The 22,716-nt window shown below is 40.5% G+C and overlaps 1 protein-coding gene across 1 annotated transcript; it reads right to left on the reverse strand.

Moving 5' to 3' along the window:
- Positions 1 to 2,821: 2,821 nt before the first annotated feature.
- On the reverse strand, positions 2,822 to 22,286 carry paxip1 (PAX interacting (with transcription-activation domain) protein 1). Its single transcript, XM_067604805.1, has 23 exons — positions 22,081 to 22,286; positions 19,902 to 20,036; positions 19,485 to 19,528; positions 19,260 to 19,323; positions 18,948 to 19,058; positions 16,020 to 16,095; positions 14,402 to 14,929; positions 13,112 to 13,224; positions 12,035 to 12,935; positions 11,068 to 11,162; positions 10,765 to 10,860; positions 10,292 to 10,429; positions 9,571 to 9,692; positions 9,109 to 9,293; positions 8,841 to 8,884; positions 7,913 to 7,980; positions 7,715 to 7,817; positions 7,182 to 7,350; positions 6,977 to 7,077; positions 6,660 to 6,794; positions 4,143 to 4,218; positions 3,962 to 4,022; positions 2,822 to 3,126 (listed from the first exon to the last, which is right to left on the reverse strand). The coding sequence occupies exons 1-23, from the start codon at positions 22,159 to 22,161 to the stop codon at positions 3,111 to 3,113; spliced, it is 3,462 nt and encodes a 1,153-aa protein (XP_067460906.1). The 5' UTR covers positions 22,162 to 22,286; the 3' UTR covers positions 2,822 to 3,110.
- Between the last annotated feature and the right edge of the window lie 430 nt (positions 22,287 to 22,716).

Genomic DNA, 22,716 nt, shown 5'->3' on the forward strand with positions numbered 1-22,716 from the left:
GAATCCCAGTGCCCGTCTCTGTGTAATTAGTCTGTAATTCCTCTGCATCCTGTGGAACAGGGGAAGTTGGCAGGCCAAAAGTGTGTCTGATGCAACAGAGGGAGGGGACTGGGGAGTAATTAGAAATATCTCACATGAAGCATTTCTACATTAATTACAACATTTTCTGTGTCCCAATACTTTCTTTCTTCCCTTCTCTTCACAACTGGGCTGCGTCAGAGGAGGACATCACAAACCAACAAGGAACTTGACTGCTGCTTAATCAAAGATGTGGCTCCTTATTTGCATTTCTAATTGGAATTAATTAGGGTTGCCCAAATTGTGTGTGTGTGTGTGTGTGTGTGTGTATGTGTTCACTGTGTGTGAGATGTTCTTGCTTGTGTGGATTTCTTCATTCATCTGATGATGTCATTATCAGCATATGGGCAGCAGGAAAGAGGCTGGACGTCTGGGCGTTAGCTGGTTTTTGATGTCTAATTCTAGAGTGTCAAGTATCTTAAGTATATATATATATATATATATATATATACATATATATATATATATATATAAAACTTTAATGTTAGTCAGAGCACAAAGACATTGTACTAGAGAAAGTCAGTAATGCATTCAGATTAAATAAATTATCAAAGAAAAAAAATTGAAGAAGAGGCCGAAATGTTCACATTTTGTCAAATGTTTACACATGAAATAAATGGATTGTGTTTTTATGAAATGGACTGCATGCACATGATACTATCTTTGAAATGTCAAGAGCACAAACCCTGTTACTGTTCTTCACTTCCAGATGTTGTCAGCAGATGTGATTAATTGTTACACTAGAACAATTCATCTGGTTTCTCATCAGTCAGGCTTTATTTGTGTGGATCTTGCAGTGGTCTAACACTGTGGTTCCCAACCTGGGGGTCGGGACCCCTAACGGCATCACAAAATAAATCTGAGGGGTCGCGAGATGATTAAAAAGATAAAAATTCATAAAAATATATTTAATTCATACAAAATTGTGTTTAAATGTTCAGACTTTTCTCAAATCTGAGGTGTTTTCTTGTGAGATATTGTTGAATTATTGTCATAGTTTTGGACATACAATATTCATCTTTCAGACTGTCAGAATGTGTGGTTTTCTGATACCAATTACCCATCAACCCTGTGCCACTGCAGGATATTTGTTTTAAAAAAATACAACTCTATATATGTCTAAATGATCAGATAACATATACTTTTTTATATTTCTTCCTCATTCTGTGTAGAGTATCTTACGAGTGTGTTTACAGGCTTTTACTTAATCATTTTCATTTTTCTTTTCGGATGAAGCACTGTAGGTGTGTTGCCCTTTAAGAGTCATTGTTTTTCTTCTCTTGTACTTGGTCACTTTTAGTGACTCATGAGTCACTGGAAGCCTGCTGGACAACAGTCCAACATGTCTGTATGTCCCTGCATACATCAGCACACATAATCATCTCTTCTCTACATCATTAGGCACTAGTGATGTCATGCATCAAAAATATATCACATCTGTTTATTTTACAAGATAACAAACAAATGAATGGAGGACATATAGAAGTGTTTCTATTAGTTGTGATTAGAATATAATGTAAGAGTCACAGTCATATACTACTACTGGATTCATTCCTTCATTATTGCTGTTCTGCTAAAATTTGGTGATTGTTGAGATTTTCTTTGTTCATTGATGACTGATTGACCTGATCATGTAAAATATTTTGTTTTATTATTAACCATATTCATATTCAGTCATATTATGATCAATCAGATTTTTATGTGATTTTATGTCTTAGAATCTTTCTCTCTTGGTGTTGTTCATTTGTACAGTATAAATGGCCATTAATAGGTGTGACTGGTGTAGTTATTGACTTGACTACATGGTTGGAATGTGACAGAAGCTTTCTGGTAGGCAACTGGACTCTTGTTCTGCTACTTGTGTGACCTTTTTTGTTATCTTCACCTCATCAACATTCTCCCTGCAGACAACTGAGAGACAGACACTTGTCTTAATAAACCTCCTGCTTTGACAAATGAACAGATCAAACTTCTATGTGTTCATCTCAATCACAGTATTATTTTAGTCACATTAGTTATCAGCAATTGACAAGCTGAGATTCAAGGTGAGCAGAGAGAAACTTTCCTCCTTCAGCAGATGAACGAGGAAACAAACTGCACAGTGAAGGAACATGTGTTACAGGAACTAATAGGACTACCATACAGGGTTCTGAAGTCACTTCCATGAAACGTCTCATGTTCATAAATACATGAGGAGGATGGCTGGCGGCAGACAGCGATATGTAGCACATGACCTTGGCTCGGGCTGTGTCTAATTCAGTCTGTTATAGTTTTGAGGGCAGCACCGCAGGCGCCGCTGCACGCCCCACTCCCACCCTGCACCCCCCACCCACACATGACCCCAGGCTATCTGTCTGACAGCCAGCAATTAGAACTTCACCAGTAACTACCCCAGACCCTCATTAACAGTTAATTAAATCAAATCTATCAGGAATTATCAGCTCAAACCTGGGAGGAATACCTTCAAGAAAGCTTTCAAAACCTTAAAAGTGAGAACAAGGAGAGGCAGAGCTTTTGTTCTGACTAGAATTTCATTTTGGCTGCTTGTTTTTTTTTTTTTCTTGAGATGTATGAGTATGAGATGTTTGACCTGCAAATCAGCTACTGATTCCCAAAATATCTGTTGAGTGATTTAGATAAAGTTTCTTCCATGAGGCTGAAGATGTAGTGTATTATGCTGGTGCTTCTTCTGGTGGCAGAGAAAGTTTTTAACCCACAACATGATCAAAGAGACGTCTGCAGATACATTTACAGTTTTTATTCCAAAAAGCAGTGTGTTCAAGCTGAGGCCTTTACACATTCTATTTTAACAAGAGGAAAAAGGTTAAAATCATCCATAATTTAAACATTCATTTCACAAAAATAACATCCATTTATTTATTCTCAAACATGTAACAAAAAGCTACAAAAGACTGGATATCTATGCACAGGAATAAAAACATAGAAAAGTCAGTGTGGTTGGACTGTACACAGGTTGCTCTTCCTGATTTGTTCCTCCTGCTCCTCTTCTTCATGTCATCATTGCTTCACCATCAAGTGAATTTATACGTGTGACTGTCAAGGAAACTGAGTACATATCAGTGTACATACTTACTGTACTGCTTTCTTCGTGTTTGCTTCCAAAATCAGTTTGTATGAACATGAAAGCAGTTTGAGTGAGTAATGCATCACTGTGGACACCGTGTATCTCTACCTGCAGTAGTGCAGTAACACAACTAAAAGAGTGGACTGATTCATTACAGGAGAAGAATGAAAAACTAAAAGACTAAAGCAGCTTTTAATCTAAGGTACTGAATGTCATTTATTTCATTTCATTTAAATAGTCATGTGTCTCTGGTGCAGCGCTAGCATACGGCTATCAGATGAGCTCTCATCCATCATATGTTGTTCAGACATTTTCTCCTCTAGACAGAGTCTGAGGTGAAAAAAGTTTTGAGCTGATTAATGTTCAGTTTCATGAAGTCATTGATGATGCAAGTATGAAACTGTCATAATACAAATAAATTTGTATCAAACGTTCAAATTGAAAAAAATCACACCTTTAAATTTCTAATGAAGAAATGATGATGACATCTACATACATCAGTAGAACAGGACTACAGTGATGTCTGTACACACAGGTGTGATGCAGGGCTGCTGCTAACAATGCTGAAGGTAAAAAGATCACATCAGAGTGATGAGTATCATCATGTACTTTATCCTCCTTTGACGTGATGGAAACAGATTCATTAAATATGACATATGAAATATGACATTCAATACTTTGTTTATTTGTTTAACAATATTCCTCTTTCTGGTATTTGTCACATGTGTGACTCATGTGTCTAAAAGTAGGTAGAAGGTCCATCAGTTGTATTTCTCTGTCTTTGTATAAAAAGGATATGAGTCGTAATCCAGCTTCTGGGTGAGAACTCCTGTCAGGATGAACTCAGCGTTGTGGACATCTGAATGACACACACACACATCACAACAACATGTTATACTCTCATCACTCAGGAACACATGACAAGACTCTGTGTGTGTGTGTGTGTGTGTGTGTGTGTGTGTGTGTGTGTGTGTCTTACCAATGTTTTTCAGGAAGTATTCTCTACACAGGTGTAGATCATTGTCACAGGAAATTAAGATGATCTCTGGAAGGTTCTGCAACAAAACACCAACATGTAGTTCATACTTAGTCAATAAATCATATAACAGCAGGCGACTGTCTGTACATACTGCTGCCTCAGCATGTCTGATTGTTCTCACTGACTTGAAGAAGTTGGATGGATGGATGGATGGATATGGCTGGTGACTTTCTATATTTTTATCATTTTTAAACCAACAATGAACTGAGCTACTAACAGGTATTGTGAGTATATGTCTTATTCCTCTGCTGTTGTTCAAAACTATTCAAAACATGTCAGTGAGCCACACTGTTCCTTCATCATGAAGAGGTTGGTCTCTTAGTTTGTTTCATAAGGATAAAACCAGCCATCATGTTTTCAGTCTCCAGACAGTAGATCTGTGTAATCATTTACAGAGCTTCACTAGTTTATTGTGCTACATATCACAAGCAAAGTTATCTACAATGCACAATGTAGACAGAACAACATGTTTTTAATAGTTTTGGACAACAGCTGAGTAATAAGATACACACACACACACAATACTTCTAGTAGGATGAGGTCATCGTTGGTTTGATGCCACATATACAGGAACACAGAAACGGCTCAAAACCAGCTTTTTATATCTTTATCCACTTCATGCACAGCTGATCTGTGATTTTGTTTGACAATTCAGTTTTCTTTATGTATTGATTAGAGATTTACTGAGATGATCAGGATTGATCTGGGACAAATCTATATCAGCTAAAATAAAGTTGATCAAATGCTGATTTTTTCTTTGCTGTGTTTTGTCCACCTCATTATTATCTGGTGCTTTAACATGAGGAATGTGCCAAAACAGTCTGCAGAAGATATGCAACCTTGATTTAATATGTATCTGGCACATTGAAAGAACAGCTGTAAGTTACTGACTTTGATCCAAATAAACAAACTGATCAGCTTCAATTACTGATATGATATGAATGACAGTTTAACTGACGTGACATGATCCACTAGAGAGAAGACGTCTCACTCTGTTGTAGAAAGCAGTGATGCTACAGAACCAAGGTTCAGTTCAGTCATGTTACATGTTGTCCTGAGGTCACTCACAGAGTTAACATTCATTACAGACTGATATGACCTGCCACTGTGACCTTTGTCATTTCACTGGTGAGAGCCATGATGAGCAGCAGTTAGCTGAGTGTTTTGTTCTCTGCTACTCTAGTGAGAGAGTTAGAGTTCAGTCAATCTGTGTATTTTGCCAACCAGGACATCAGAAGTGGAGTTGCTTGGTGCAGTGTGCTATATATAGATAAATATTAATAGAGCTGGGCCAAATGACCGAAACCTCATACTGGGATATAGGTCATTTCATATCCTGATAAGCAGACCTATCCCCATGTAATGAATATATAGTTGGTCACCGCTCTGTTGTCCATCAATCCTTTAAACAACTCTTCTTGGCCTTTTACTGGCAGAGCTTTTAGTGCACTTACAGTAACGTAAAGTAAGTCAACTTCAGCTGGTTCAGTACAGTGAACCACAGAGAGCAGCGTAAGAGACTCTCACACTGATCTGAGATTAAACAAGTGCACAAACATTTGGTAAATAACATCAATAAATACAGTGTCTTCTGCATTTTGCTGTCATTTCTAGTCAGTGTGTGGCTACTTTGTCAGCGCGGGCAGGAAAGAAGACTGTAAATGCAATAAAAGCTTCACAAGTAAAAAGAAGAGGAATTAATGAATGTAATCCCTGACGAAGATAGACATGAGCCGTAAAGAGTGTGATATGCGTCATAAGGAAATAAACAATAAATCATCACATGATAGATTTTATCTCATATTCAGTGTGTTTTTTAGGATTTTTGCTGAGTGGGAAGTAAGGGTGCAACGGATCACAAAACTCATGGTTCGGATCGTATCATGGATTTAAGTCACGGATCACATCTTTATTCAGATCAGCAAAAAAAAAAAATACAACCTTGTTTTCCATTTATTCTGTAAAACATTTGAAAAAAGGAGGAACTTTTGCCCATGGTCTCAAATGAAATCAACATTCAAGATGTTTAAATAAAATATATATATATATATAATTCAATGCTCCATTCTTAAATGAAATAGCACTATGAGGTCTGATACCTTGGTCTTTTAAACATGGTAGTGAAACAACACACGTCTTGTCCTGCAGCTTGTTGAATGAGCCTCCAAACAAACATTCACTGCTACCATCAGTTAGCAGCTGGATGCTAATCAGCTGCTCAGCTGCAGCACATTACCTGCAGGTGTCACTGTGCCTGTTAGATGCTGCCACATGCTGTCTGTCCATGACTTGTACTTACAGCAGTTTGTTTACTTTGTCTTACATTCAATTTTACATTAATCCGCAGTTCACACACGTGCTGAACTGTGGGGGGGCCATCGGTACGGATCACGGATCAACTACGATCCGTCGCACCACTAGTGGAAAGTGCATTGAAGAATTACAGCTATCACTCACCTTGTTCTGTTTATGCTCCATGATCTTTCTGTAGGAGGGCTGTTTGGCCAGCAGCTTCCCTCCAGCACTCTCAAGGATGGACTTCATGGTGCTGAGGCTGGGGCAGATCCCAGGGGTGAGGTAGAAATACTTCCCCTGCTCACCCATCACATGACACACACACACACACACACAGTGAGGGACAGGTAGCCAGAGAAATATATTCATCACAGATTTCCCATGTGTTCTCGTCAGAATCATTCAGGAAATGTTTGCTATGCATTTGTAATTCTGATGGAGTGTGTGTGTGTGTGTGTGTGTGTGTGTGTGTGTCTAACCTTGAAGAGCGGTGCACTGTGGGCTCTCTTTAGTGACTCCTCCAGACTGAAAGCAAACAACACCTCAGCCTCTGCATCCCTTAGAATGTAGCTTTGCTCATCTTTTGACAACAAAACAAAGTAAGGACAGATGTCAACACACAGGAGGAGAAGAAGAGGACGGTCTCAACTGTAACTAAGCTAATACTCCTGCCAACACACATACCCACAAACTTCTGGCTCCTCCAGCTCTCTTCCAGCCAGTCTGGGGTGACGATGTGTTTGACCACAGACATGGCGGTGAGGAACTTGACAGTGCGAGTCACCTTACTGGCCACCAGGTGAGTGACTTTCTGACTCCCGTCTGCTATCTCGCCACCTAAAGCGTGTAACCTCTGGAAGACAGACGACAGAGGAGAAGCTGCTCTTGTGATTCTGTGTTCAAACGTGTTCAAATCAGAAAGGTAAGACATTCTCTATCCAGGTTGAAAACATTCAAACAGAAGTTCGACCTTGACCACATGAAGAAGACCTGACACACACGTCTGACCAATGATATGCAGTTTTAGCGAGTCATCCTGATTCACATTTGATTGGATAAAAATAGAACCATTTACAGGAAGAGAAAAGGGGGTGATGTTGATATAAAAATAGTCAAAAATGATTCTGTGAACTTGTAATTTCACCTGGCTGATACAGATACAGATCCCAGTAAAGACATGAGGATGCATGTGGGAGGTTCCAGCAGGCTGACTTTACCTTTGTGTACAGCTGTACTTGTGTGGGCTCGAACCCTGTGAACATGACTCGAGGAGTGGACTCTGGAGGAAGCTTCTTACTGGGAGACTGGATCTCCTCCAGTCTGCACACACAAAACCCACATCATCATCATCATCATCATCATTATAGAATAATCTGGACAGCTGATGTTTTGGTCGTGTATCCAGATGTGCTCACCTGGCCTTCTTGTTAGCAGGCTGGTTAGTGGAGTCAGTCAGCTTCTGCTTCTGGAGCAGCTGCAGACTCTAAACAACACAACCAGAGAGAGAGAAACCCATCAGCCCACACAGCAGCTGGGTTTGAAACACTTCACTGACAGTACATGTGAGCTAGTATCTTCAATATTCTACACATCAGTGTCAGTAAATGATGGCTGTTTGGTGCCTGACTGAGCAGTTTTTAACAACAGATGACATCAGGTCTATTCTCACAAGGCCAGCCCTATATACACAAAACACACTGTTATATATGTGGAGACAACCTCAAGCTTTCCACATGTTCAATTAGTCGTCTCCAGACTCCAATTAGCTCGATATACACTTACTGTAAACTGTCTTCTTCTAAAATAAACATCTGAAATCTTGCCACTGTGTGTATATATAGTACATGTGTTGTGTACAAAATAGTTTGTCTTGTTGAATTCAAATGGCGTTGATTTTTAAAAGCTGGTATACAGATATTTAATAGGAATTTGATGCTTTTTTCAATAATCCTTCAATGAAGAAACATGAATGCTCACTAACAGAACACGTCCTCTACCCCTGTATGTAGATAGAATGAAAGACAAAGAGCTGACTAATGGCAACACAGCATGTAGAAAACAAGAAGGCACGCTGTGGCGTTCATCTCATCAAACAGGGCTGTGACTAGGGAAGTGATATTTTCATATCAGCCACAGCACGCTGGGTAGGCTGATGGTGAACTGTTAGGAACTAACTCAAAGGAAAGCTGTCTGTATGTAGCCTGTATGTAACCCTGCTCCCAAAACAACACTGATTTATTCCAATCCTGTTAAAGAGCAATACTTTAGTACAGTAACAGTATCATTAAAGAAGCAGACTGATGCAGAGTATCAATAAGAGTAGTAGAATCAATAAATGCTCACCGCTAAAGCTTCTGGAGATACTTTGATTGGTGCTCTCCAAGCAGCTAGAAGAAGTACAGAAGCCAAAGTCAGGACATGTGCACATGTTCAACATCTGTTCTTTCAAATACTGATGTTAATATAATGTTCAAATATTCTTTAAATATAATGTCAAGCTGAAGGTAGCTCCTACAAACACACATACACTGCATGTTTCTATAATACTTGTGTGTGTAATAAAAGCTACTATCCAAGCAGAGATGAGTGTGGTGTTTCCAGCTGTACATACCCAGCAGGTTCTGGACCAGCTGTGGGTTAGGCACCAGTGGTTCAGGGTGAGTATAGATGGAGTATCTGCTGTGCTGAATCTGTCTCAGTGCTTCAAAGTTACCCAGCAGTATATCACACAGCCACTGGGCGTTCACACATGGGATCTTCCACTCCTTAGCCTTCTCATACTTGAGCCCACTCGGTCTAGATGGAAATCAGCAAGACAAGCACATCACCAATACTGGATCACTAGGTGCCATTGGTCAATAGTGAGTGGATGAGCTTCCTAATTCTCAAGACCTCTTCCCCCTCATCTCACATATTAGTGTTTGTTTCCAAGCAACTATACAGTAAATGAAAGAAGGGTAGTGTAATGTTAATATCTCATTTGCCTGAAATTACTCTGCTTTACTACATATGATGACACTTTGATTCCCCACAGCAGAGCCTGCTATTCAGCACTCATTGAGGCTTTTCTTACTCTTTACAGATGAGGACAGTGTTACTGCGACACAGATATCCAGTGTATCTGGCACCAGCCAGGTAGGCCATCAACTTCAGGTCATCCCTGTCAGCATCCACAAAGCCAGTCACTGATATAATCTGAGGGCAGAGAGCATCACACCAGACAGACAGACATCAGAGACATGTCAGAGTAATACAATATAAAGGTCATATTCTCAGGGAGGGTGGGCCTTGTCACTGTTTCTGTTCTGAATTTGATGGACAGAATCTCAAAGTGCAGCTACAGCACCAGTCAAAAGTTTGGACACAACTTTCCATTCTCTACCAGTACAGACTGGTACTGCATGCACAGGAGTGTGTTCAGTTTGGTGAAATGATGACTGCAGTTTCACCAGCCTGGAAGGTTTGCAAACCACTGCTGCCCCACATGAAGGACTATAATCTCTCCTTTGTGTATTTCATTTACTTTTCATTGTATTTTACTGTGCTGTGTTCTGAATAAAGTCTAAACTGAACTGAATTGAAATTGAATATCATCCTTTCACATATGAGGGTGAAATTGAAGTGTTCAGGATTCTGAGCAGTACACCTCCTTGTGAAGCTTTTCCTAGAAAATAAGCTGGAAAAGGAAAAAAAAAAGGCAAAAGGGAAAAAGGGCATTTGCTTGACATATGAATGGAAATACTGGTTCATACTATAAGTACACACACAAACAAAACAGTAGCTGCTGGACCTACATGTTGTGAGCAAGGTTTGGCTCCAGGAGGGAAGGCAAAGGGCAGATGTAACGTTCGATGAGGAGGAACCATCCTCTTTCTCTTCAGTACAGTGTTGAGCCAGTGGGCTGTTACACAGCGTTTCCCTTCTCTGAGGGCCTGGTAGAGAAAACACCACCACAACACACCTCAATACACTGACAAACATCACATGTTTTTAGCTAACTGAATCAAAATGAGTCAAACTAAACTGAATAAAGCAACAGAATAGCTTGACATTCATCATGCATGGTGCAGTTAGGGTGAGTAGTTAACCTCTTCTCCTATCAATATGTTTAAGACATACTATGCAGGATTTGCATAGTATTTCATTTGTCATCTTGTTATCGTCTACATTGTCTCTCTCTGTTACATGATGTCTGATTTGTGTTTGCAGGAAGATACTTACATAAAAGGTCTTTCCGACTCACACGGCCACACACACACATCCTTACCTGTACATACATGTTGCTGACCTGACTCTCACAGAGCAGGTGTGTGCAGCGGCTGGTCAGGGCAGGGTCCACAGCACCTCCACAAGCCTGGATCACCTGCAGGACGACTTGAGTTAAACCAACTAATCCACAACATCATTTACCACTTTGGCTCCATCTTTGATGCTAAGTGCTCTTTCTGCATCTTCTTTGAAATACATGTGGAATATGTAATGATTCACCACTCACAACATAACTATTAATCATGTATCACTTCTAAAGGAAGGCTCTGATCTTCTTGCTTGGACTGAGTGACTGTCTTACCCGCTTCCATGTGGCCAGCAGTTGTTTGTCAGCCATCTGTTCTGGGTAGTCAGCAACAGCAAACACACAGCCCAGTAGGAAGCCGTCTTGTGGAACTGAGGATTACAATAGAGAGAAGTTTTAAATCAATGAAATGAAGGTTCAAAAATAACAGTGTAACGAAACCTTCTCAGACAGGCTCTTATTATCAAATGGAATGAACCCCACACTGAAGAGGTTCAACTTGCTTCTTTTTCTCCCCATCAACACTGGGCCACCATTTATCACACCCCATTAAAACCTTCTCCAAAAGTGGTCTCTGGAGTGTAGAAAAGTTAAAACCTGATGATGCAACCTGCCTCAGACTCAACTGTTGAAACAGCTGTCACTCTGGTTGGCACTTCAGTGTAGTTGCATACACTTCTCTGACAAAGCAAAGAATTGCATCAAATATCTACCAAATAAAAGTGATGTTTCAGTTTCACCTCTCGTTCTGTCCTCTCTCACCCACAGGTGCACACTTATCTCCCTCTATCTCCCCTTCTCTTGTTAAATTAAAGTTTATTGTCGGAATCATTCAATTCATTTCCATTCCTGATAGAAATACTTGTTCAGCAAAGCAGCCACCCTGAACAGAAGAGGGTGGGATATGTTTAACCACTGTCTGTCTGAATGCAGTATCAGTCCCACACAAATGCCTAAAGTCTGTGTTCTGAGCTCCTGTGTTCTTCCACTAATGTAATGCAATTAAAACAGCTCCCGCCTACCTGAACTCTACACTCCCTCCCTCTCACTACGCTCTGCCAATGAAAGGCTCCTGGTACCACCACCACATCCTATCACTCCAACTTAGCTTTATGACACTAACTGGCGTTGTTCTCTCCTGACTAGATCCTTGCTTGTGTTGTATCTACTCTCAGATGTACATTGCTAAATCCACAGTCATAGTGTGACCATGACAACCTTCCCTGCTGACTCTTATACTCACTTTCTTGTCCCGGCTCATGTCCAAACAGCTGGGAGATCTGAGGAGGCTGCTGGAGCTGAGGTGGCAGTGTGGTCTGCTGCTGATGTTGCTGCTGCTGCATGGCCTGCTGGTTCTGATGCTGCAGAGCCTGCTGCTGCTGCTGCTGCTGATTCTGCAGGTGTTGTTGCTGCTGCATCTGCTGCATGTGTTGCTGCTGTTGTAAGAAATGCTGCTGCTGCTGCTGCTGCTGCTGCTGCAGATGCTGTTGGTGTAACTGCTGCTGATTTTGTTGTTGCTGCTGTTGCTGTAACATCTGCATGCGCTGCTGCTGTTGGAACTGCTGCAGCTGTTGCTGCAGTTGCTGTTGCTGCTGCAGCTGCTGTAGACCGGGCCGTAGGAGCTGCTGGGGTCGCAGCTGCTGCGGGGAGAACACATGCTGCTGCTGTTGCTGTTGTTGTTGTTGTTGTTGTTGTTGTTGTTGCTGCTGCTGCTGCGAAAACATCTGCTGTTGGTGCATTTGCTGCTGTTGTTGCAGGAACTGCTGCTGCTGCTGCTGGGGCAACTGTGGGAACGCTTGCTGTTGTGCAACCTGTGACTGTTGCTGTTGATGTTGTTGCTGTTGGTGATGTAACTGCATCATCTGATGCTGCTGCTGCTGCTGCTGCTGCTGCTGCTGCTGCTGCAGGTGCATCATGGGATGTTGTGGCTGCTGTGGTAACTGTTGGTGTTGTTGCTGAGCAGCCTGGTGTGACTGTTGCTGCTGTTGCAGTAACTGTTGCTGCTGCTCTGCTGTGAGGGGCTGCCCTGCCAGTTTAGACTGATTGAACATCAGAGGATTGGTACTGTTGGGGGTTTGAGTATGGCTCTGATTGGTCTGTTGCTCCAATGGCTTCGTCTGATTGGCTGTCAGATTCTGGATGATCTGTGACAGAGGAGGACAAAGAACAATAAAGTCAAATGTCAAACTAGTCCACTTTCAATCATTTTACAGTGGTTACCATGATAACCAGGCCTTGCTCTTCTACAGGTTAAATTGCCTGAAAGTAAATATGGAAATAAATTCTTAACTTTCTAAGAAGAAGCGTTAGGATTTCTTACATGTGCTACGTTGGCAGGTCGATTGGCTGGCTGCATGTCAGAGTTGTTGGTGATGTTGCGGAGGGTTCTAGCAGCTGGGCTCCAGCCAGGGATGCCCTCTGGAACTGATACACCTAAAGAGCAAAATCAATGAACATGGTGTGCTTACAGTCTATTTAATATGATCCAATTATTCACAGTAAAATTAAGTGCATATAAAATTAAAAATATTTCCTAAAGGTGTGTCAATCTGCATTTTGTTCTGGAAACCAAAATGGACACACTCTGTTTTGACTAATCCAGCAACTTAAATACAAATGACGTACCTCATGGTGGAAAAATCATAGAAAAGTCTAATATTGCTAATCCAATCAGAGACAGTAAAGAGAATAAATGATTCAGCATGTTCAGTGGACTCAGAGTGGATACTTCACACTGATGCATTGACTAAACATTATTACTGATGTATCTTTATTCATTAAAGCCTCCCAACAATTATGAAAAATATTAGATGCCGCCGCCCAGTTACAGTACAATCTCATGTTCTACATGCATGTTCATCAACTGTGTTCCAAACAGTCAGAGTCTCTGTATACAGTGATTCCATTGACAAAATGCAAGTGGACTCAGGAGCTTCTTGACTAATGCATCCAATCATTGACATTACCTAGCCCTATGTCACTCAGTTCCTTAGGGTTTTAATATGAGCTCTCATAGGTTGAACATTGACCTGAAAACATTTTGAAGAAAAACAATCTCTAAATTAACAACATAAAGTTCAAAAAGAACTTATCAATGTTATGATCTACTTTGATTTGATGTGAATTTGTCTTCCTTAAGGTCCCTATACACTTAGTGATTTTGGATAGTCTCAGAAACATGATGAAACCTTTTCATTCTCAGACTGCACAGTGACACACGTCCACCAATGGAGGACCAAACACAGCCTGCATCAAAATTCTGACACATTCTAACAATGTGTCTGCTGCTACAATCCAGACCTACATAGCAACCAATGAGAATACAGCATAAAAGCAGAATACACTGGCTGACATGACATGGTCAGCATCATTTTGGATGAAGTCAATCACGCCAACAAATGGCCAAGTTTTACTGCATTTTTCCAAGAGGATGACACTTCCCTACTTGCATTTTTTTCTATTTCCATCATAGCACTACATTTCATCAGATACTCATCACAAAATCGGACCAAAATTGAGATCATATTGTGACACAGACTGAGGCTACCACACAGTGTAAAGGTCTAATGGAGATAGAAAGAAGAAGGTTATTAACTGTCAACATACTGACCTTGCTGCGTTGTGTGAGTGATGGCAGCAGAAGCCGAGCGGGCCTCTGCTGGCATGGCTCCTCCACCGCCGGGCACTGGAGGAACAGTGGCGCACAGGTTGATCAGCCCACTGCCTGTAGATGAGACCGGGTCTTTGCTGCCGGGTGGCCCGACCCGCCGCCTGGCTGTGCCCGTTGCAATAGGAGGAGTTGGTGTGACGACTTCTGCTGGTGTCCAGTTGAGGTTGGTGCCCTCTTTCTCTGTGGAGGAGTCGTCATCGGAGTCATCGAACATTCGCTCGCTGCGGCGCTCGGGTTTACGGGGGGACGTCGGGGAGATGGAGTTCAGCTTTTTGGGTCCTGGTCGTCTGCGGGGACTGGACTCCTCGCCGGACGAGCCGCCGCTGGACATCCGGGAGCGCCGCGGGCTGTAGCTTCCGTCTGAATGGGAGTGCTGGTCGTATGACTCTGCTTCACTCTCCTCCTCTTCCTCAGGCTCCACGTAGGTGAGTCGAGGGTGATAGAGCGCCTCATCCTTCCTGCTCTTGTCTTTCAAAGGTGAAAAAAAGAAGTCAGGGCTAATAACTAGGACTAGATTATTAGACTTCAATCCAATACCACTGATGATGTTGCCTAATGTAGTTCTTAAAGATCTGGTATTATGGCCCTTTTGACTCATTTTTATGAATACTGAGTCTATTTTAAGTCTATTCTATTCTATTCTTACAGCACAGATTCCCCTCTGTCCTCCAGCAGGCTGTTTTGAAGGTATTTACATGAAACCTGCATTATTAATGACCACCTACTCTGATTGGCTGGAGGTGTGGCCCCAAACTTCACCCCCAGCCAATTGCAATACGACCTCATGAATAATGCAAGTTCCCGTACACCCCATCTTTAGCTGGAGTAATATGTGCAGCTGTAAGACATGAACTGGAGTCGGATCCTGAATGAAGAGGAAGAACAGATGCTCCAAAACACGCCAAAATTGCAAAGTTCTGTAGTGACTGGGCTCGGGAGAGGCTAGTGGGCTACATAGCGCCCCCAAATACAGGGTCATTTTAGAACAAAGTGTCTTTGATGTGCATGAAATTCAGTTGGAAAAACATATATATAGTGTGGTTGTGACAGTTGTTATTGCAACAGCCCTGGTCATAAGGCCTCCACTGGACACAGGTTTACAATGGAGCACCCAGGTCTCACATAAATCCTGTTGAATACTAATATCTGAAACATTTATAGGTGTTTGTGAGGAAAAATGTCCATTATCATTATCCAGTTCACTGTCAAATACAGTAATCATACCGTAGGTCAAAGCTCAACCACAAGCGGAAGAAAGCAATTGAAACATATGACATATGTGCGAGCTACATGTGTCCTATCCACTACTGATGTTAACGTGTAAAACTTTAACATTACAAGTCACCACCGAGAGCTTCCATTGAATAGAAACACAAACAGTAGACAGTCCAGGCTCTTTTAAGACAAATGACATTGAAGTCCCATTATAGCAACTTTCACTTTATATGGGTATGTGAGTATTGTATCAAAGCTGGCATGAAGATGGCATTACCTTATTTTAACTAGTGAATTTCCAATGGTCATTTTATTGACTAGTGTCAGCTAATCTAACACTTACCTTTAACAGAATCAGTGATCCAGTCTGGGGTGATGATCTTGATGCCGGGGTGTTTGAGGGCACACTCAAACTTGGCCTAGAGGAAAAACAAAATATATGATTAGAGGAGCCCATAAAGATGAACAATTACAGCCATATATTCAACATATCCATTCATCTAATTCATTAACACTGCTTAACACAAGTTAAAAGCTGCGGAAAAACACAAATACCACCTTGCAGCTGTATGCCTCCAGTTTACATCCATGTCTGTCTAGACTCAGATAATATTTGTATTTATAAGTGTATTTTCCTTGTATGTGTTCACATGTTTGGCCAATAAAGCTGATTCTGATAGAACACAAAGTTGTCGCCATGACAGCAGACAATACTTCACATATGGATGTTTCTGCAAAGAAGCTACAAATTCTAAAACGTGGATGCTTCACACACACATCTCCAACTCTGCAGCACAGCAACAGTTTCAAGATTAGAGTCACAATCTCCCCTCCTGAGTTATGACGTTGTAATAATGGCCAAAAAAGTGTTTTTGCAGAATATTATGATGTCACAGTGAAGTTGAACTTTGACCTTTCAGATATAAAATCTCATCACTTCATCATTTTATCCATTTATTAGACATTTGTGTAAAATTTTGTCAGAATTAGTGTATGAATTCTTGAGTTATGGCCAAAAATGTGTTTCGTGAGGTCACAGTGACCTTGACCTTTGACCATCAAATTCTAATCAGTTCATCCTTGAGTCCACCTGAACGTTTGTGCCAAATTTGAAGAAATTCCCTCAAGGCGTTCCTGAGATGTGACGTTCATGAGAAAACATAATGCCTCTGGCACCGAGGCATGGCCCCAAGAGTAAAACAAAAAAACTGACTTGAATAAAGACTGTTCACTTGGTGCATGGCTGCTCCAATGAAATAAGATCTGACACAGTGTGAGAATGTGTGAGAAATCAACATTAAGGCTTGTCTAAGGCTTGTTGACAAGTTAAAGTCATTAAAAAACATGTGTCTTCATGTTATTTGCAGTGTTTGCCCTACCAGAAAAGTTAAAGTTTCGCGTCATGTTGTGTCAGATCTTTAAAAGGAAAGGTTTTTTTTACATTTTCAGAGTGAGTGAAGGAATCAGAAGAGAGGAGACAGAAGTGAGGAAGAATTGCAGGATGTAATGGTGAAAGAAAAACCAGGAGAAAGTAAAGAAGACACAACTGGGTCAAGTTTTACAGAAAAAGAGAAACACATGGAGGCAACCCAGGAGTCAGGTGATGGAGAGACATCAACACACTGACTTCTACCTGGATATAGATGAAGAAGTGCTCTGAACTAATCTGTTATCTAAATGTAAACTAAAGGACAAGATTAAAACTTTAATACAAGGACTAATGCTACACTACAACTCTACTAACAGCAGCACTAAACTACACAACACTGACACATAGTTTCACTTATTAGGAAACTAAATGCTGATTCATCATTCATCTATAAGTCTGTTTTGTTATTCAGTGCTATTATAAACATTGATCTATATTATGGACCATATAGACAGTGTGAGAATGGAGATTGCTTTTTAAGATAGAGACTGATTGGTCCATCTATCATACATAAGGCCCAGCTTTATTTATGTGCTGTAAAGAAAGATTTTTAATATTTATAAATATTAATATTTATTTACCAAATTTTTGTGAACTTATTTCATTTGAGCTCAGTGTAAATAAAATACAGCGATACAGACAACAGCCTTACTGCATGTGTGTATGAGGACACTGTTGACACCAGGTATCACTGACATGCCTGCCCCCGTGACGAAACCCCCCCCTGAAAAAATCCTGTCAATCATCATTATTATGAGTCAGAAAGATGATCAATGATTCATCTATAGAACTCGTATTGAAACAGACTTTACGAAGCGCTTTGCATTCGCAAAAAAATTTAAAAAGTGAATTATTGTCATTTTTACCTGGACAAGTGAAAAGTAAATGTACTTGTCTGATTGACAAGTGTCAAGCCCTGTAACACCACATCAGTTTGAATGACATACCAGAGAGTCTTGGCAATAACAGCAGAAATAGTTAAAGCCCCTTTCACACATGCAGTCTATCCCTGAAAAGTTCAGGAACATTTCCTGCAAGGGTTCATGTGTGAATGGGAGCAGCGATCAATATTCAGGAAAATCTGTACCGCCAAATTTCCCGCCTCAAGACCCAGTAACATTTCTGGGGAAAATGTTGTGAATGAAAGCAGTAACATTGCAGGGAGGGTTTCATCCGTCTGATGAACCAATCACAAGACTCTGCTGAATAGAGGAGACACTGCTATATTTTCAATGTTTAAATATTGTGCATGAAATGTTCACAATCCTTTGTAAATGTCCATTCAGGTAACTTTAAGGGTATTGCTTTCATAAAGCCATATTGATTATTCAAAGCTCCGTCAGATGCTGAGACACACTCAAGCTGATTATTCAAACTCTGAATAATCCATATGAAATGAACAAACATTTACAAAGAAGTGTGAAATTGTATTTATTTATTTAAAATATTTAAACAACAGAAAAAATAGCAATGTCTCCTCTATTCAAGCAACGGCTCTCTTTTAAAAGTCTGTCAATATCACAGCATCATGTAGCATCTTGTAATGAAGCACTCCTGCTGATGAACAGGGCTCAGCGGGAGGACATGCAGCTCCACCACAGGAGCATTTATTCATTGACAAATAACATGATACTCTCTGGTTGGGCAGCCACTGCCCCCCCCCCCTATCTATTCCAGCAATGCCATGGCATGTGTGAAAAGGTGCAAGACAGAAATGATCCTGAATGTAGCTGAATGTGTGAATAGTGAAAATCATTAGCAGCACCTGAAAGGTTATCCCAGTAATTTACTGGGAAGCATGTGTGAAAGAGGCTTATGACTTCACACAGAGCATCTACTTACCCCCTTTGGCTCTTTTACCACTAAATGGGTGACTTTTTTGTTGAGGTTAAGCTGACATTCCCCTCCATAAAATGTTATGTAAGCCCACAATGTGTTGAGATCTTCTGGAAGCTGTGCACACACAAAAACAAAACAAATATACAATAAGAAATATGGTGAACTTCTTGTGTCTTTTAAACATAAAAACAACATTCCTGGAGTTTTTATAACAATCCATGAAATCACTACAGAATTGATCTAGGTCCCTGACCTCTTCTGACTGAAATATATCCCTCTAAATCCCATGATATTCCAGGAATTACACACACTCACCCTGGGAAGACAAGCTGTCACCCCAAAGAATATCTGTCCTGACTCTGGGGAGAATCCAGTCACTCTGTGGGGTTATTAGTTAAGGAAACACATCACAAATTGACCCAACAAAACCCTTCTTTGATTTCTGGATTTTTGAACATTGATATTCTGATGTTGTAACCACAGTTCATTTTTTTCAAAACATGCTTAAATTACAGCATTTCAGTTACAATAGAAGGATACGGTAACAGGTCTCCACATCGGACTGAGAGGATCACCCAGGACGGCTGGAAAACAGAACAACACTAAGTTAATGCTTGATATTTACTTACAAATAGCTTCAAGTGATGCTTACTGTTAATAATAGAATCACATTCAATCACATTAAAATGATCAACCCCACCTGCTGTGAATAACCTTATCAACACATTCTGTTTTTCTGCTTTTAAGTTCATAAAAAAATTTCATATCTCCACATGAAAGCAAGTCGGTGGGAATTCAAGTGAGGAATTTGAGATCCAAGAATACTGAGTCTCAAAAAACAAAGTTTAATGAAAAGCTTTAAAAAACAGCCTGATGAAGTTATGAAACTTGAAATGGACAAAATGACATAAAGCCTAACCTGTGTGAAGTGTCGACATACTCTGGTAGAACTCTTACCTTGACAACAGGCAGGTCAAAAACCTCTCTAGACTCGCCCACCTCTGGGTTGTCCCCGTCTTCTGCGATGATGTGAGTGGCCAGAGCATTGTAGGACACCTCCTTGCCTTTTCCTGCTTTCAGCAGCTGCACCACCTGAGGTATCAGCAGAGGATTCATTGAAATGTTATGGTAGTGCAGACTGGCAGTTCAGAGCAATATTTTGAAATCAATAAGTCATTAGACAGGTGTTTAGAGAAGGTGAGGGGTGCCACAGCAAAGATGTGGCACTTCATCTAGCTTCCTACAGTTAGGGTGTGTTTGGACCAATATTACAAACACAGCCTCCTCAGTCACAACAGAGGTATCGTATGTTCGCAAAAGAGTAGAACCTGGCTACACTTTTGCCACATTTTGGCAATGCAGTGTTGATTGGCAATGTACTAAATTAACATAAAGCAAACATATTAAGTCTTATTGATTCATTACTGTCAGCAGCTGTAGGGCTGGGCAATATATCGATATTATATTGATATTGTGATATGAGACTAGACATGATCTTAGATTTTGGATATTTTAATATCATGATAGGGCATAAGTTTTGTCTTTTCCTGGTTTTAAAGGCTGCATGGCAGTAAAGTGAACTTACATGACTGTTCTAGCTGTTCCATTATTTGACTTTACCCACTTAGTCATTATATCAACAATACTGATGATTATTTATCAAATATCTCTTTGTGTAATTATTTTGTGAAGGCACCAATAGTATCCCTACAATGCCGTCGCAATATCAATATTGAGGTATTTGGTCAAAAATATTGTGATATTTGATTTTGTCCATATCGCTCAGCCCTATGCAGCCTGGCAGAATTATCACAGAAACTTATCTAGTAATGACCTCATGTCTATGTGACAAGTTCAATCAAATTAAGAAAAGACTACAGGATTATGCAGGACAAAACAATGCAATTGGAAAAAACAACAACAAAAAAAAACAGTACACAGTAAAAGCATGCTTAAAGTCTGATAATCTGCATCCAGCAGCTGCTTTACACAAATCCACTGCTGTGATGTTCACACTGTCTGGCATTGCTTCAGTGCAACTGTCTAAAAACCTGTATGTGTTACACAGAATTTCAGCAAGGCATTCATAGAATGAAATGTCCAGTGCCTCTGCAAATGCAGATGAAACAAGAAGGCTGGAAGAATAGAGCCATGCAGTGCCATTTAGATCAGATACCATCAGTGTTGTGATAAAAATGTAAAAGACTTCACACTGCTTGTAACAGACTGGGGTTCCCCAGACAGTCAAATATTATATTTTTGTGACTGCGCCTGTTTCACATAAATCGAAAAATGACTGTATTCATTAACTTCAGGAACAGAGTTTCAGGTTGGGCTGAGCTCAGTAACTTCTCTATGAACAACTACTGCACTGCATGTTGACACTAACCAGGTTAATGTTGTTGGTGTATCACTTAACAACAATCTTGCATTTCATCTATAGTAAAATGAAATGTCTTAATGGGACACATCAGCTCATATAACGCCTCTGCATAATATCAACAAGTTCAATAAGAGGTGCGACGAGGGATCACTATTTGACAGGAAGTACAGCACTGTGCCACAGGTCTCAAGCATCAACGAGCGACACAGCGGCGACACATGCGCAGTGAGGGGCGCACAATCGAGCAAGTTGTAGGTAGTCACAGGTTGATGCTAAATAACACTGAGAATAGTCCTGTGCACCTCTGTGTTTCGTCACACGACAGAACAGCACAGTAACAGTACCACGGCCAAGGCTTAGAAGCAGCACACTATCAAACTCTAGCTTTATCACTAGCTTAGCAAGATAAACCGGAGGCTGTAAGCTAGCAGCTAACCATCTGTGCAACTAGGAAACTCACAGCGAACACTGAAAGGCTGTATGAAAAGTGCAAAGCTCAGTAGCTTCAAATACCTTTGATAACAGTCAACGAGATTCATGAACACAGTTTCACACACAACTCTACGAGACATAATATCAGTAGCTGCAGGGTAATGCTTGCTACAGAGCAAGCTCACTTGTTTCTCACGTAGCATGTAAGCCAGTTAGCTAGCTAGTTAGCTTGTCCAACAAAAACCCCATTTAGATTCAATGGTGCTAGCAAGTTAGCATGCTACAAACCTAGCTGCAAGCAGCTAACGATCAGAGCCTCACCTTTTGGTCAATGTCCCCAACCACGTAGAATTTGACATCTTTAAAAAGTTCATCGGAAACCTTGTTTTCCTCTTCAGACATGATTGTCCATTAATGTCATATGAGTATATATTTATAACTAGTCAAACTCTAAAACACTAAAACTCTTCGGAGCTTACAGTACACTGGAGACTCTAGCGCCAAATCGCTGAGCGCGCCTTGGACTACAGCATTCTGAAATGGAGAGGGGTGTTTCAAATATAATATTAATTGTCTATTCATTTGTTTTGTCTTCTATAACTCTTTAATGCATAGCATCCTCTAACTTTGCTTTGTAAAAATAAGAATGTGTCAAGTGTTATGATATAACGGATTTACATAGACGTAAATTTATCTATATTTTTTCTAATGGACATGCAGTCCCCCTATACAATGAAGGTTCATGTTTTCAGCTAAACGTGTAACCTAGATCGTCACAACCAGACAGTGAGATGAGGACATTTCAGTATTTCATGACATTTACAATAAAGAAACCATAAAGTACATGTTTAAAAAAATCCATCGTTGTATGTCATTGTGCGAGAGCATAACGTTTTGCAAATGTTCATCTTTCACCTACCGAAGTGCAATGTCACTGAGGTTATGTTTTTTTGTTTT

This window comes from Thunnus thynnus, chromosome 12 (genome assembly GCF_963924715.1).
Source record: "Thunnus thynnus chromosome 12, fThuThy2.1, whole genome shotgun sequence".
NCBI lineage: Eukaryota > Metazoa > Chordata > Actinopteri > Scombriformes > Scombridae > Thunnus > Thunnus thynnus.

Coding starts and splice junctions, on each gene's coding strand:
- paxip1 (XM_067604805.1), bottom strand. CDS start 22,161: ATGTCTGAAGAGGAAAACAAGGTTTCCGATGAACTTTTTAAAGATGTC. Junction 11,163..12,034: donor ACATGAGCCGGGACAAGAAA/GTGAGTATAAGA, acceptor TGTAATCCTCAG/TTCCACAAGACGGCTTCCTA. Junction 4,219..6,659: donor TGGAGCATAAACAGAACAAG/GTGAGTGATAGC, acceptor GTTTTGTTGCAG/AACCTTCCAGAGATCATCTT.